The sequence below is a fragment of the Neovison vison genome, chromosome 13, assembly GCF_020171115.1.
Source record: "Neovison vison isolate M4711 chromosome 13, ASM_NN_V1, whole genome shotgun sequence".
Classification (NCBI taxonomy): domain Eukaryota; kingdom Metazoa; phylum Chordata; class Mammalia; order Carnivora; family Mustelidae; genus Neogale; species Neogale vison.
In genome coordinates, this window is record NC_058103.1 from 47,534,513 (window position 1) to 47,551,062 (window position 16,550).

General features: G+C 37.1%; 1 protein-coding gene across 4 annotated transcripts in view; it reads right to left on the reverse strand.

Annotated features, from left to right (window-relative positions):
• Positions 1–16,550, reverse strand: part of FRMD6 (FERM domain containing 6) — a 231,685-nt gene that overhangs the window by 16,995 nt on the left and 198,140 nt on the right. For 3 of the 4 annotated variants that reach the window (XM_044231226.1, XM_044231227.1, XM_044231228.1), the window contains 5 exons: positions 11,988–12,078; positions 8,560–8,663; positions 7,036–7,112; positions 4,668–4,854; positions 2,537–2,692 (listed from right to left, as the gene is read on the reverse strand). In XM_044231226.1, the coding sequence (XP_044087161.1) occupies positions 2,537–2,692; positions 4,668–4,854; positions 7,036–7,112; positions 8,560–8,663; positions 11,988–12,078 (615 nt within the window). The remainder of the gene's footprint in view (positions 1–2,536; positions 2,693–4,667; positions 4,855–7,035; positions 7,113–8,559; positions 8,664–11,987; positions 12,079–16,550) is intronic. The other variant, XM_044231229.1, reaches the window with a different exon arrangement.

Consider the following 16,550-nt stretch of genomic DNA (forward strand, 5'->3'; position numbering starts at 1 on the left):
CTTATATCTAAGAAATTCAATTATCACTTGCCAATACAATATACATTCTTTTTTTAGCTTTATTTAAATTCACTTAATTAATATATATTGTATTATTAGTTTCAGAGGCAGAGTTCAGTGATTCATCACTTGTATATAATAAGATATCCATTCTATCAGCTAAACCATAAAGTATTAAAAATAAACTACAATGAGCATATGGGAAAAAATTCCTGAAACGGTCTCTGAATTTTAAATGCATTCTGAAATTGGGCCATGTCTTTTAAGTGCTTATCTGTAATAATGGGATATAAGGTATGAAGTTCCAAACAGAATATAAATAAAATTACTCAGTAACCAAAATATTTTCATATGAGATTCTTCAATAAAAATAAATGAGTCTGTTTAGGGCCTGTTTTCCCATGCACATGGGAAGAAATGTGTTTAGAAAATGCATCCTTATCTGGCATAGTAAAGACAAGACGTGGCCCATTTTCACTATTTGGGCTGTTTTTTCTAACGTGTATGTTTTTACATCAAGAAAGGCACATACAGATAGGTTTAACAGGAGAAACCAATCTATTACTGTGAGTTTAGGTCAATTTCCTCTTCAAGGCTACTCTGATTGCTTCCTGAAATAAGACTGTGCTCATAAAAACTCTGGCTGGGTGGGCACAAGGTATGTGTTACTGTGAAAGGGACTCAGGAGTTTCTTTTCCCAGAATGTTGCCTGTCCTCTCTCTACTTTATAATTTCCACTTTACAAGCGGGTCTTAAAAATGAAGCATTTTAAATAGTCACTTGATTTCTCTAAAGAATGAGAACGCTGCCCAATATCTGTTTCCCACTTCATTCAGTTATATTATTATTATCTTGTTTTAAGCAGGTGAGAGGTCATTTTCCATGCCATACAGAAGTACCACACCGTACACCAGTAAAAGATTAACGTTTACACAAAAAATAAGTTGGGGAGATTTACTTTACTAAAGGATTCTTAATTCTTTAAAATACTAAGTTCCCCTATCAAAGAAGCAGCAGTTGGTTATTTACTGAGCACTGACTAATGTGCCACACATTCCACCTGGTCATTTCAGATTCACTATCTCACAGAATTTTCCCAACCTTGTGAATTGTATAGAACCCTAGATGGCCAAGGATTAGAGTTGTATTTGCCTAGGATCCCATAATAGTGGTAATGTAGGGTTTGTAATATCTGACTCTAAAGCCACATTTTTCCTTATACACCATTCATGCTTCCAGTACATTTAAAAATACAAACTGATCATCAAGTGTCATTTTCTCATACACTGAGGTGTCACAAATGAAATCTCTTAAGGAAAAAAAGAAATTAACAACACACAGTCCTTCAGGAATTTGGCCAAAGAGATCTTATGGAACTCAATGATGCCTCTCGAGGGTGACCGGACATTAACGATGCATCTCTTGGGCATGGAAGCAAGAAAAAAAAAATTCTTTGGTACCGTATTAAGTTTTCTGACCCAGCCAGGGAGATTATTCAGTAACACAGCCCAACTCCAGTCCAGCCTCCATTGGTCCGGTTATGCTAATCTTACCACAAAGGGCATAGTAGTAAGAAAAAGCCCGACAGTAACAGTGATGATGCTAACAGCTGAACATCAGGCTTAACAAGTGCTGGGCACTGTTTTCAACACTTTTTATCCATAAATTCTTCTAGTCGGGGAGACCTGGGTTGAATCCTGGCTCTGCCACTTGCTAGCTTTGTGCTCTTTGGTCTGTTTCCTCTTCTGCAAAATGAGTATCACAGTTTCTATCTTACAGAATTGTGAGAATTAAAAAAATAAATAAAGTGTGCCCCAAGGAAACAATACTCAGTAAACATGAGCTGTTGTGGTGGTTCTTATTTGTGGATACAATAAAGTATGGCTTCCCTCTGAGGAATATTAAAAATTAGTAATCAAGTAAGTTGCAAATGTTAGTCCCCAAGGCAGACATGCAGATTTGGAAAAGAGAAAAATAACTATTTCATAATCACTGAAAAGCCAGATTCATGATCTGAAGCCACTTTTTTTTTTCAATTTATTTATTTTCAGAAAAACATTATTCATTATTTTTTAATCTCAATATTAGAACCACTGAAGAAAAAAGATTCCATTGTGCTTCCAGGCCTGAGAAAAAGCATCATTAACTCCAAGACTGACCTATGACAAGAGTTTACCTGAAACTTTTTTTTTTTAAGCCCTTTAATGGGGCACATGGGTATCAGAGTTGATTAAGTATCCAACTGTTGGTTTCAGCTCAGGTTGTGATCTCAGGGTCAGGAGATCGAGCCCTGTGTAGGGCTCCACATTCAGTGTGGAGTCTGCTCAAAATTCTCTCTCTCTCTCTCTCTCTCTCCCCTCTGTCCCTTCCCCAACCCTCACCTGTGGGCCTGTGCGCTCTCTCTCAAATAAATTTTTTTAAAAATTACATATAAAAAGGCCATTAAAAAAATGAAATGACAAATTTTAATAAAAGCTTCTTCTAATCAAGAAGGTATTTTTTGCTCAGAAGCTGTAGACACACTACAGTTCAGTACCTTATACAATCGGTAGTAATGCACGGCAACGTCATCCAGTCGGACAGCCTCTTTGATGTATTTAAGATGAGCCTCGGAAGCTGTCAGTGCGAACTGATCTTTGTGCATGTTTGGAATGTGCTTCAGGATGTAGTCCTTCCCTCTCTTGGAAACAACCTGTTGGAATACAATGGGCATGCAATGCAGCATTTGTTGGAAGGATGGAAGTCCTACCCTCACCCCCAAAATGATGAAAGGACAAGAACCTAAAATAGGCCATGTAAACTGGCTAATTTCCAGTAGGAAATTTCCCACTTTCACCATCTGTTATGTTACTAGGCTGAATCAGCTAATACTAGAAGCTACAAAGACAATTTAGCTGTAATACTGCATATCTGAGAAGAAAAATCACAAGAAATGAGAAAAATATGTTCTCTTGGCTTTAAACTCACCGAAAGAAAAAAAAAAAACATGCAAACTTGCGAAATTTGGTACACATCACTGTTTATACTTGCAAAATGACTGGTACCATGAAATACATTGACTGTCAACATTATCTTCAGGTTCTGGATCCTACTTAACTCTTCTAAAATTACAGCCAGAGTGGGAGGTTCTAAATGTTAATCCAAAGAAGGCAGGGGACTGAGAGGAATTCTCCGAAACATTTCTGTTTTTTTTGCATAAAACGCTGTTATGAACACTCAATTTGAATACTTGTGAGAAAACAAGTTCATTCAAGCATTCATTACAATTCACCATGGCTCAGGTTTTCATGGGACAGTAGCCTGAGCCTTTAAATGCCCCAAATATATAGTAGCCAGCAGCTGCAGACTAAGAGAAAGGTGCTGATTAGTTCAATGAGGATTATAAAATATGGAAAGAATTATGTGAAGACAGCAAAAAGATTAGTGCTTAAAATGATCAGAAAAAGAAAATTAAAGAATTTTTAGATTGAAAATGTTTTTACAGATACTGACATTATGTTTCTTCCTACTGAATTATACATGATCAATTACTGGGCCATTTAAGAGGTTTTGCTGAGAACTCAGAGTTACAGATTTTTTCCTTCTAGACTCCTTTTACATGGAGATTACCTAAGTGAGCATTTGTCAAACTTTCTCTGGTCAAAGAACTCACAGAAAATAGTATTTGTAAGGGCACTAAAGCAGGTGGCTTTGGTGATCCCAAAGATTGAAGGAACTCAGATCTCCGCATACTGGAGGCTGTGGTGCCCTGACGGGGAGCTCGGATTTTTAAAGGACCAAGATTCAGTGAGTACCTGACAACAACCAGGCAATGAAAATATGGGCTAATCAGAGACGCTGATATGTAAAAGCCTGACACCTTTTGTGTCTTCAACAACTGGAGCACTGTTAATCTATCCACAAAAACTTACATGGAGCACCTCACTCTGAAATGCTGAACAAACAGTAAAGGTGACATTTGTGCCTGTCCTTCAGAAGATACTAAACAACAGTTTACTCGAGGGAAAAGATAAACAGATCATTTGAAAAGGAGATGCAAAATGTTCTGTCGAGAGTCTTACAGAGCCCAGAGGTGGGGGGTGGGGGTGGGCATGATCTGTTTTTTTGTTTTTTTTTTTTAAAAGATTTTATTTATTTATTTGACAGAGAGAGATCACACGTAGGCAGAGAGGCAGGCAGAGAGAGAGGAAGGGAAGCAGGCCCCCTGCTGAGCAGAGAGCCCAATGCGGGACTCGATCCCAGGACCCTGAGATCATGACCTGAGCCGAAGGCAGCGGCTTAACCCACTGAGCCACCCAGGTGCCCATGATCTGACTTTTTACAGAGTAATGTTTTTCTCCCTCCAAAGGGAAGAAGATGGAAGCTTGAATAAGAAGTAAGAAAGCAAAGACAATGCAAATGCCAAAAGCAGGCCAGCAATGTCCAAGTTGCACCCTAGTTAGGACGGATAGCAATCTTCTTGCCTGTTAACTCTAAGGAGCAGATGAGCTGTATCGAGAGATCATGTGTACAGTGCTCTCAAGTGTTTAATTTATATTTGGGCATCATGAAAGGTTTTCCTGGCCACAAACATCTGGGTTCCCATTTCTTGAAGCAACACGAGTAGCAGCATAATGAACTAGAAATGTGCTAGAGAAAACACTTTAAAATTTGAAAACAGTGCCTACCCAAGATGGGAAGTAAGCCTCTGGCTCAAAGTATTTTCCATAGTGCTTATTCCTTTTGAAGTTCCCAAGATCAGCCTGCAGGGCAAAGGCTGCCAGCAGGAAATAGGCCTCTTCTCGGAGCACACACTGAGAATGAAGCACTTGTTTTCTCAGGTGCCAGTAATAATAGTATCTTGCTGTTCTGTCACTGGGAAAATAAAAGAAAACAGAACTCACATTTGATGGAACAATCTGATGGCATGTAAACAGAACCCAAATCCTGCTATCCATCTGGTGACAAGAGCTCTTCTGTTTCTGCTCCCTCTTCTTCCCTCCCCCCAATCAACTCCATGAAAAAAAGGGGGGAGGGTTATAGCTAATACCTGATTGCTGCCTCACCCAGGTCACAGGGAGGCAGAACTCCAAGTTAGACTACCCAACAGCAAACACACCATTTCCAGAGGCCTATAACATTTGATTCATTCAGGGAATAGAAACAAGGTCTGAATCATTCCACTCCAATATGGTAAACATTTCATTGAACAAGGATTAGTATATAAGCCTAGGCATTTGTTGTCCACATTAAAATTATTTTGCTGTAATAATGCTACACATATTTCATAAACAAGGACAAATCTGAAGGGACAATCCTGGCTCTAATGTTTTGCTGTTCTCTTTTGGTTTGGTTTACAAGTACTCTATGGCCCTTTTAAAAATATTTCTGTTTATGTGCCCATTAAAAAAAATTTAACTCTACATTTTTTTTTCTTTCTCAGAATGAATGAACTGGAAAAAAAAAAGCTTGCCTTAAATCTTTTTTTTAAGCAGATGTTACCTTATGGGTGTGGTTTTATAAGCACATGTTATGACAATCATGATGCTCCTCACCAATGGAAATACTAATAATGCACTCATTATAATCTGTTGAGGTCAGAAATAAATATAGTTCCCATTAAATACATAGAGTAAGAAGTGCTGACCGGGGGAAAACATGGTCAAGCTCCAAAAAATGTCACAGGCAAATGGGATGCCTTTGTGATCAAAGTAAAAATGCAAGGGGAAAAAAAAGTGTGTGTGTGTGTTTAAGTTTATTTGCCTTCCTATTATTTTAGGTCGAATGTTTACCTGAGATTCATAGCTCATTAGCTGATGACAATAAAAACATGGGTTGACTTCAACTAAGATGGTGTTTAAGTATGAAAAGTTTAAAAATAAGGCATTTATGTAACTTTTTTCCCCCTCGGGACAGAATATTCTTCAGAACACTTCTTTTTATAATGCTGACCACACAGTGTTTGGACTAGTTCATCCCTGGGGAAAAGGACAGAAATACGTGGAGAATTAAACATTCATTAGTCCCAGAGGGTTACTTAGTGGCTACATAACATATTTTGCTTCTTTTCAGCACATTCCACACTTAGTAGGTAAAATGAGTAAAAATTTTACATAAACTTGTAATAACTAAAAAAGTTTCTTAGACTTTTAAAAAAATTATTTATGGGTTAATATATTTTTTACTGTTAAATTTACAATATTGGTATTACAAAATACAAATATTAAGAGTGAACTTCACATATAACTCATTAGCCAAATTTATCTGTCTCTTTTACATGGCGTTTCTCAGAGTTTAAAAGTAAATAAGTAAAACAGAGTCCACATTTCCAGTATTTTCTATGGGTCAATAAAACCACCACCTCTGAAAGTTTCTGGCACTGAACCCTCCTATACAAGTGATAAACTGAGCTTCTGAGATGGTAAATTCTGGGTCTGTATCGTGAGCATAGTATTGTTCATGCACCCACTTCCGGAAAAAGAATCAGTCACCTGCCCTTGCCAAACTGCATCTAGGATTCTCACAGGAAAGCTCCAGTGGGTGTAATCTTAGCTTTAAAGCTACTGCCAACAACAGAAGCAAGACCCCAAAAGTGAAAAGAAAACCAGGCTGTATAAACACCATGCATTTTTATAGGACAGAGTTCTTGCTTGCTTGCCCTACTACTCCCCACCCTACCCCCAGAAAAGAATATAATCCTTTAGTTTTTCTATTCTTCACAAAAATGCTAGTTCCTTCTCGAATGAAGTATCTTTTTGTTGACTGATTTGTTATTAAAAAAGTGGAGTATGGAAAATGTGCGGGAGTGATATTATTAACATTTTTATCGATAGTTTATCATTCATTCATTCAACAAATATTTATTCAATGTCTACTGAACCTCTGTTCTAGGAACTGAGGATACATGAGTGTATAAAAAGATTTTTTTTTTTTAATTCCTCCCCTTTGGAATTTTTATCATAGCAGCTAGAGACAAACACATGCAGGGACTTTATTCAGTATGTTAGAAGGTGAGTGTTGCAGGAGAGTAAAGTTATAGAATTCCTGCCCTCATACCTGATCAATCTGCCATTTTCCACATAGTACTGTACACGGAAGTGAATGATCATGGGAGGTCCAAATTGGTCAATACCCTAAAACAAAGACACATATAAAAAGCAAGATATTTTTAGTTACTACAAGGGGTTTCCAAATCAACAAAATACTGTTATTTACAAGACAGTTTTTAAGTCTTGAAAGGTTTTATCTACTTCTGATGTGGGGGAGGGCAGTGGAGGCAGGCAGAGGACAGACAGCTGTCCCATATGGATGGATACCAAGTTCATGCAAACCTGGGAAGTTATAAAGCATCATCACGTATCTGATACTCATTCACCGTAATGCCAATGACAACATAAGGGAAGATAAAAATAAATACCAGTGGAAATTTCTAGTTGAGATCCAGCTCTTCTCTCAGCTCTATCCCCTGTGGTGACCATTTGCTCCTCATTACAAATGTTCTCTTGTTCCTCTGACATTCCACATACCAAATTCTAATATTCTGTTTGTTTATTTAGGCTTTAATGTGCCTTACTTTGTAGTTGGCTTTCAAGAAGCCTTCCCGTTTATCCCAAGAATTCTTAAAATACAAATTGGAGGATCTGGGATTAGACACTAGGATTTACTAGTGATGGTCCTGGAAACACTAGGTAAACTCCCTGCGAATGATCTCCCAATGTAAATGGAATTGATGTTTACTAAATAAAGACACCACCAGAACAAAAAGTAACAAAGTATAAAAGGTTAGTAAAAGTAGATTAAAAAATTATGAGTAGCTTCTAGAACATCAGTTTTGACAGCTAATAATAGAGTCACAAAAGAGGAGAAAGCATTTTTTCCATGGTTTTCATTTCAAAGCATTATCCCAAAATTACTACAAAGTTATTATCCAACATTATTTAAGAGATTTTTTTTTAAAGATTTTATTTATTTATTTGACAGAGATCACAGTAGGCAGAGAAGCAGGCAGAGAGAGAGAAGGAAGCAGGCTCCCCGCTGAGCAGAGAGCCCAGTGTGGGGCTTGATCCCAGGACCCTGGGATCATGACCTGAGTGGAAGGCAGAGGCTTTAACCCACTGAGCCACCCAGGTGCCCCTAAGATATCTTTTTTAAAAAAAGATTTTATTTATTTATTTGAGAGAGAGAAAGAGAGAGAGAGAGCGAGAGAGAGCGTGCACACAAGCAGGGGGAGTGAATGGAAGAGGGAGAGGGAGAAGCAGCCTCCCAGCTGAGCAAGGAGCCCAACGTGGGGCTCCTTGGACCCTGGGATCACCACCCGAGCCTAAGGCAGACACTTAAGTAGCTGAGCCACCCAGGCACTCATATATAAGCAGAGATCTAAAATCTACTGTTATATGCTATAAGCTCCTAACACTTCATTAACATGATATTGTGGAACTTAATTATTCATTTCCCTTTCCCATTTTCTACAGAATATTTTTATGAATTAAAATTTTTAAATTTAATATTTTTCTAGTGTATAACAGCTAAAATAAACCCTTTAAAAAATCAAAATAATTTTGCTTATAAATGTAATCTCACCCAAGTGACTTCGTATTGTCGTACCTTGCTGGCCTCTTTCTTCCATTCTTTTGGACAATACTTATACAGCTTTTGTGACAACTCCATATAGACATGTTCATTATCTGCACATTAAAAAAGGAGACGAGATGACAAAGAAAAGGTTTAAAACAAAAGAATATATACAAAGACAGGTTTTTTTTTTTTTAAAGCCTCAAGATTTGTAAATGTGTTCTGAAGTCACACAGTACCACAAAAACTCAACAAGATACTAAAAGACAAAAGGTTGGTTAGACATTACTGAGCTTTTTTATGAATTATTTTGCATTTTCAATACAGAACACATACTATTAAAAATCTGTAATATTTAGAAGAAACATTAGCTTCTACCTCCTGTTTTTACTTAGTTTCTATGGTCATCCTAATGCACAAACTTCCAGCACTTGCTCTTAGAGAAACACGCTTTTGTTGAGTTCACAGAGTATTATCATCAGAGATGCAGAATAATGAAACAGGGCAGAAACACCATCCTAACTGCTATGTAAGAAATTAGGGGACATTGATAACTACCTATTTCCAAGTGAGGGGCCCTGACCCACAATTTGTGAACAACAGCCTTTAAGACTATTGCTTCTCTATTCTCCACTATAACACAGTCTGATAAAATGGCAAGCCATTGCTCTCACTGCCTTTGTGATTGATCCTGTGGAATGAGAAGAATCTCATGCAAAAAAAGAATGCCAAAGTGTTTCCTCAAGGGGATGATGTTCTTAAGATGAGCACAAACTATGATTGTTGAAAACTCATGTAAAAATGATCTAAACATGGGAAGACAAGCTGGTAAAAATATTAAAATTTTCAGATTTCCCAAAAAAAAATCTTTTAAAAGAGATATTTCACAACAAAACCTTCCAGCATTCCTATCTCATACAAAGTTTTAAGTCTTCTTTTTTAAAGATTTTATTTATTGGAGCACCTGGGTGGCTCAGTCATTAAGTGTCTGCCTTTGGGTAGGATCATGATCCCAGCATTCTGGGATCAAGCCCCATATATCAGGTTCTGTGCTCAGAGGGGAGTCTGCTTCTCCCTCTCCAGCTCCTCTGTGCTTGTGTTCCCTCTCTCGCTCTCTCTGTCATAAATAAATAAAAACTCTTAAAAAAAAAAAATATTTTATTTATTTATTTATTTATTTATTTATTTTATTTATTTATTTTAGAGAGAGAGCAGACGTGTGTGAGAGGGAGAGGGGCAGAAGGGGAAAGGAGGAGAGAGAATCTGAAGCAGACTCCTTGCTGAGCTCGATCCCACAACCAGGAGATGATGACTTGAGCCAAAACTAAGAGTCAGCAGCTTAACTCACTGAGCCACCTAGGCCCCCAAAGTTTTAAGCTTTTTTTAAAAGTTTATTCCTTTTTTCTAAACACCACTAAGGGAGTATGCTCATGGAAAGCACTGCATAAAAATGTAGTGTCTGTTTGACTACTCCCAGGATAACAAGCCTGACCACACTGTCACTCCTGTCTGAATGCTGGAGGTGGGGGAAGGAGGGGGGTTGATGGAAAAAGAGCCCTAAGACAATAGGAAGGGTAGAGCTACTGTTTATAAATGACATATTAATCCAATCAATTTGAATGAAAGGGATAGGGAAAAAGGTCCCAGGGACTAAAAAGGGTGCTACTTAAATCCACTTATCAGATCAACTAAATTATCTCCCATCTCTCATATGCCACCAATTAACATGAAATGAACAAGACCAGACAACCTTCCTATTGAATAGGATTTGAGTTTGGCTTGAGCTGCCATCTGAGGAAGCAATATAATAAACAGAACTGAGACTATTCACTGTGTAACAGCACATACTTTTAAACTACCACCACATCTCTACCATCTGACAGTTTGAGCATGGCCTTATATTTTAAGAATTCAAGAGCACATATCAAAATCTGACAAAGCAGATGAAGCAGTAATATCCAGTTGATGTGTGAGAAAAGTGAAGTCAAGAGAAGTCAAGTGATATTTCTAAAGCCACACAGCTAGCTAGCAGTAGAACCACAATTAGAACCAGGTCATCTGATTCCTTTTCCAATGTTCTTTCGCCACACTATAATCTCTCTTTTAAAAAAAGGTATCTTAAAGACTCCCGTTTTGAAATCTAAGGAAGCTGTAAACTGGTTTTATTAGACTGACTTGTTGAACGACACAGACCAACAGTCTGGCTGTTGTCATAGAATTAAAAGAAACAACTTTGAGTTTAGAATAAAAGGAAAATTTTTTAGAATCTATAGGGCATCTTATTTCTCCTGGGCCTTCCTCAAAAGAGTGACTGAAGGATACACTGTTAGAAGGATGCACTGATAGAAGGATGGGGCTAGGCATCTGTAGTTTTATCACTTTAACTATTACAGGAAGAAACTGAAGAGCAAATGGTGGATTCACTGGTTCTTGAGTTGCCCCCTGCTCCATGTTCTCTGGCCTCTCCTAAAAAGACAACTGAAAATCGTTCACATTTTGGTGGAGAATGACCTTGTTTATCAGCTGATCATGACACACTTTCCCACCTGGCAGATCTAAGCATTTTATGGTACTAACCAGATTCTCAACATGTCATAAACCTTTAAATTTAAACCAATTCCAGTAGTAGAATACGATCCATAAAGAAGTATAAAATATAATTAAGTACATTTCATAAAAAAGTATTCTTGAAAAACTAAACAAAGATATAAAAGATATGTCTTTTGACATAAGACTAGATAAATTTAAAAACGTGATTTGAAAAAAAAAAAAAAGCTCATCAGGAATGGTTGCAGGTAAATCCTAGTAACTTAACTCAAGATATTATGGGGGTGGGGTGGGAAGAGACTTGTATTGAGCCCTTTATGTGGAGAAAACCTTCACAGAAAATATACAGAAAAAACTGATCCCTTATCTCCATGTCATACAGTCTAATTGGAAAAAAGAGAAGGTGTGAAGAGGGAAAAACAGAAAATAGGAGCAAATTAGTAGATCACTTTGTTATACTATATAGTCAAGAGTACGAGAACTTGAATAGAGTTATTTTTCTTATGCTTTAATGTCAAAAATCATAAAAGAAATTATAAAAATACTCAAGAAATTCCCTACTAGCTCCAGCTGCTCCCAGAGTGCAAGGAAACAAAAACCAAGCTTGGTTCATTAAAACACAAAAGAACAAACCACAAAATCTAGATTCCTACAAAGGAACCCATTTTTAAGTTCAAACTATAATACATGGCCTAAAATACTGAATCTTAAAAGAAATAGATCAGTTAAGATTTAAAAAATGAATACTAGACTAAAAATAATGACCAGCTTATGGGTATTTTGATAATCACAATCTTATCACCATGTGCCTAAATTAAGTTACAGCTATAAAACATCATTTCCTCAGGGATAGTTGGCTAAATTCCATCACAGATGGGACGAAGACCTACTTTGTATGACACTGAGTCCAAACAGGTGACAGTCCTTTAGCCTCAGTAGGTCACACACCTGAACCAGCAACTGGTGACACAAAATTTTAACCTGTAGAGAAAAAAACAAAACAACACAACACAACTTGAGATAGCAAGTAAACCAAGCCCACTCACTGAGCCACAATCAGGCAATTTATTTTTTTAATTTTTATTTTTAAAAGATTTTATTTTAGAGAGAGAGAGAGAGAGAGAGAGATCGATCAAGCTTTCAAGTGGGAGGAATAGCAAGTGGGAGGGAGAGGCAGGGGGAAAGAATCTCCAGCAGACTCCATGCTGAACTTGGGAGTCTGATGCCGGCTTGATCCCATGACTCTGAGATCAGGATCAGATGCTTAACTGACTGAGCCAATCAGGCACCCCCACAGTTAGGCAATTTAATCCACCCTAAATATACATCTTAAAACTACAAGCAACACTAGTGAAACAACCGTTGGTTCACGGAAATTGCTTTAATCTGTATTGTGTTTCAGTAATGATTATCACAATACGAATGTTTATGAAATGGTAGTAAGGTACCAATACTGTCTTGTACAAGACTCATAAATCTTAGGACACATGGACAAGGCCTTATTCTAAAACCATGGTGCACAATAAATATTTCAGAAGGTATCCAAAACAGGCTACTCAGATTATCAAAAGCTGAGTCAGACAAGTATCTTTAAAAGGAAGCTTTTCTTCTTGATAATATACTACAAATTTGAGACTTAAAATGTCATACCATCCAAGGAAACTTTAATCCTTAGTTTTGACTATATTTTAAAATGTCATAAACAAAGCTCTTAGGATAAAACATGATAAAAAGTTAACTGAAAAATTACAAACCACAAACTATGTACACAAACAAACCATGGTGTAACTCTGTGTAATTGCTATTCAAATAATGCTGTACATTTCCTCCATATATATGTGTGTGTATATATATGTGTATATATATATCCCACATACTTTTTATTGCTCTGCTAAATTTAAATCAAGTATTTGGAGCCTACTGATAAACGTCTAACAACTAGAAAGTAAGTAGTATTCTTGTTTAAAACTATAATTAAGTAAGGCTGTGGCTCTGAAGTCTTACCTGCTGTGAAAACAAGCTTGAGTTATTTGTATTTGCATATTATGAGTCTTTAAGGCTACGTTTTAGCTGATTGTAAAATTTTTCAAGTTCTTTAATCTTCAGGGGCAATGGAGCTTTAAAAAGTGCTATATAGAGTATGAGCTATTAAGAATTAAAGTATTATCTAAAAATACATTCCATATGGAACGTGGTAATAAAAGCAGCATTTGGTCCTAAACGTCAGTGGCTTGGGAGCCTGGCTGGCTCAGTTGGTTTAGGGTCTGACTCTTGGTTTCAGCTCACATCATGATCCCGGGTCCCTGAGATAGAGACCTGTGTTAGGCTCCACACTCAGTGGGGAGTCTGCCCGAGATTCTCTCCTTCTCCTTCTGCCCCTCCCCCTGCTCATTCTCTCTCTAAAATAAATGAATATTTGAAATAAATAAATAAATGTCATTGTTACTGGGCAAGCACGTTTAAAATATATCCTCCCTCCCCGCCCCCCAAAAAAGACGACTTGTTCCTTTAGTCTTAGTGAACAGGTATAAACTCTTGGCCACTGTTTATATTACTCAAAAATTTTTTGTACATTTACCATAATTTTATTGTCAAGATTTACCAAGTTTCCATATTTAACATTTACTAGATGATTGAAATCATTTAAAACATCCCCTACTAGTTCAAACTCATGGAGAAACTAGAATGATCAAAACAAAGTTTACCCCACATGCAGAAAGACAACACTCTATCATATCAACTACACATGTCAAGGAATAAACTATCTTTGTTTGAAAAATATTTAGAAATGAGGACAAAATGAGACCATTAATAAAACTGTTTTTGCTACAGTTAATTTGTTAGACAACAACACTACAAATATCAACTGCAGGCATATGAATACAAAGATAACACTGTGGAAAAAGAGAGACCTTTGGCAGCCCTGAATTGGTTTTCTAGCAATGAGGGGCCTCCACACTACTTAACATGGTCCCTTCTCCCTCCTTTGTTCAACAGCTTGCTAGAGAGGAGTCTGGACATGGCAGGGGAGTCTACGTGCCCTGGAATAAGAAAATCTTATAGGCCTAGAGGGAGTCCAGATTTTCCATTTGAGCTTCATTAACAGAGCTCCCTAATGAAATGAACAAACAGCTCAAAGAAATTAAAACAAGTGCTACTCTATTAAGTGCTCACTTACTGAGCAATTCCCAGCTGCCAGGCACTACAATTAGCGGTTTATTCATGTTATATCTTTAAATCCTCACAATGACCCTGATGAGGAGAGGAAGATTATCTCTACTTTATAGATGAGGAAACAGAAGCAAAAAAAAAGACAAAACAAACAATGAAACAAACAAAAAAACCAACTAACTTGCACAAGGCTATAGAGTATGTCAAGGAGTAGGGATTTCAAGTGAGGTCCCTGTGACTCTTAAAACCCTCCTTAATCATGATGACAGATGGCTACACAATCCATAGTCCTGACCATCCTGTGAGGATATTACACTAATTTTGCAAAATAAGGGAAGTGAAGACACGTACAATTAATCTCTGATGAGGAATTAAAGTAATAATAGCAGCTACTATGTCATGTCAGAAATGATGCTACGTGCTAACCTTCAATTCTCACAATCACATAGTACAGTTCTTTTTTTTTTTTTTTTTAAAGTCTAATTCTTTTTTTTTTTTTAAAGATTTTATTTATTTATTTGAGAGAGACAGTGAGAGAGAGCATGAGTGAGGAGAAGGTCAGAGAGCGAAGCAGACTCCCCATGGAGCTGGGAGCCTGATGTGGGACTCGATCCCGGGACTCCAGGATCACGCCCTGAGCCGAAGGCAGTCGTCCAACCAACTGCGCCACCCAGGCGTCCCACATAGTACAGTTCTAACAGAAGTGTTATTCCTAATGTTCCTCAGCTGAGATTTTAGTACAAATTAATTTCTTTGAAAATTATAAATTTTTCATGAATAAAATTCCTCATGAAGACAGATTAGTCTGCCTTCCACTTACCTGAGGTCAGGAAGGTTTCGTTCCATATCCTATATGTGTGGATAAGTGTTTACATGAACACAATGGATATACAATGCAACCAGTGGATTATGTTTAAAGACATAAACAGAACTGAGAGAAGTTTCTTTTCTTTCTTTTTTTAAATTTATTTATTTGACAGAGAGAGATCACAAGTAGGCAGAGAAGCAGTCAGAGAGAGAGAGAGGAGGAGGAAGCAGGCTCCCCACTGAGGAGAGAGCCTGACTTGGGACTCGATCCCAGGACCCCGATATCATGACCCGAGCCGAAGGCAGAGGCCTAACCCAGTGAGCCACCCATGTACCCCCTGAGAGAAGTTTCTAAGTGCTTAGCCTATACGCATTGATTTTGAATTTTTAAAAAAAATTCAGTGGGTATCTTTTAATAAAATAATTATATAAAAACTGAAATAGCATATTCACCTATATTAGTATAATTACATGTTAACGTATTCTGCCCATGACCAAACTGAAAAAGATTAGCTGCTGAGTTTCATTAGGTTTTTAAAAACGAAGTGTAAAAATAATAGCCTATCACTTCACATACTCAAAAACAACTTCAGTTACTCTGAATAATGATGTTGTTAATCAAAAGAAATTCTGTCCAACAGATGATAAAATTCATCCAAGAGGTAGGTTGGATGCTCGAACAATCCCTCTGAGCAAAAACGAGGTTACATTAGTAAATCAAGAAACTAAAACTGAGAAACTATGGCGATTGTCAGAATAAAACCAAAATAATTATGGTAATAAGTAGAACCTTTTCCTGTCTAAATTTTTTAATGAAGCTACTTAAATGTCATATATATTCAGTGTAACACTTAGAGAGATTCTTTTATATAGAAATTGAGTTAAAGATATATTAGCATATAGCAAAGAAAACCAATTTAAGGCATGCACTGAGGCAAGTTTCTCCCCAATTCCAACTGAATACAATCAGTGAAAGGAAGAATATGAAAGCTGGTAACAGGGAGAGGGGCTGAAAAATGCTAGGCATGTTTCTGATTACTATAAACCTGTTTGGCAACCTCTGCCAAAGCTTAACACAGATATGCATAGATTCTCAACTCTACTCTTGAATAAACCCCAGAAAAGTATACATACGGGTATACACATAAAACGCTCATAACAGTTTTATTCATAATAGCCCAATACTTACAATAACCTAATATTCATCAACAATAAATGGATAAACAAATAGGACAAACAAATAGGGCATATTCACAAAACGGAATATTACACAACAGTCAAAAGGAATTAGTGTTATGTGCAATAGTGTAAATGAATTTCACAGGCCAAATGTTGACTGAATGGAGTCAGATACAAAAAAAGAACACAACACATAATTTCAGCTGCATGAAGTTCAGAAACAAATTACAGAGGAGGAAACAGTTACTACCCTTTGGGTAGAGACTACTGTGCAGGTGGAGTCACAAAAGATCTTC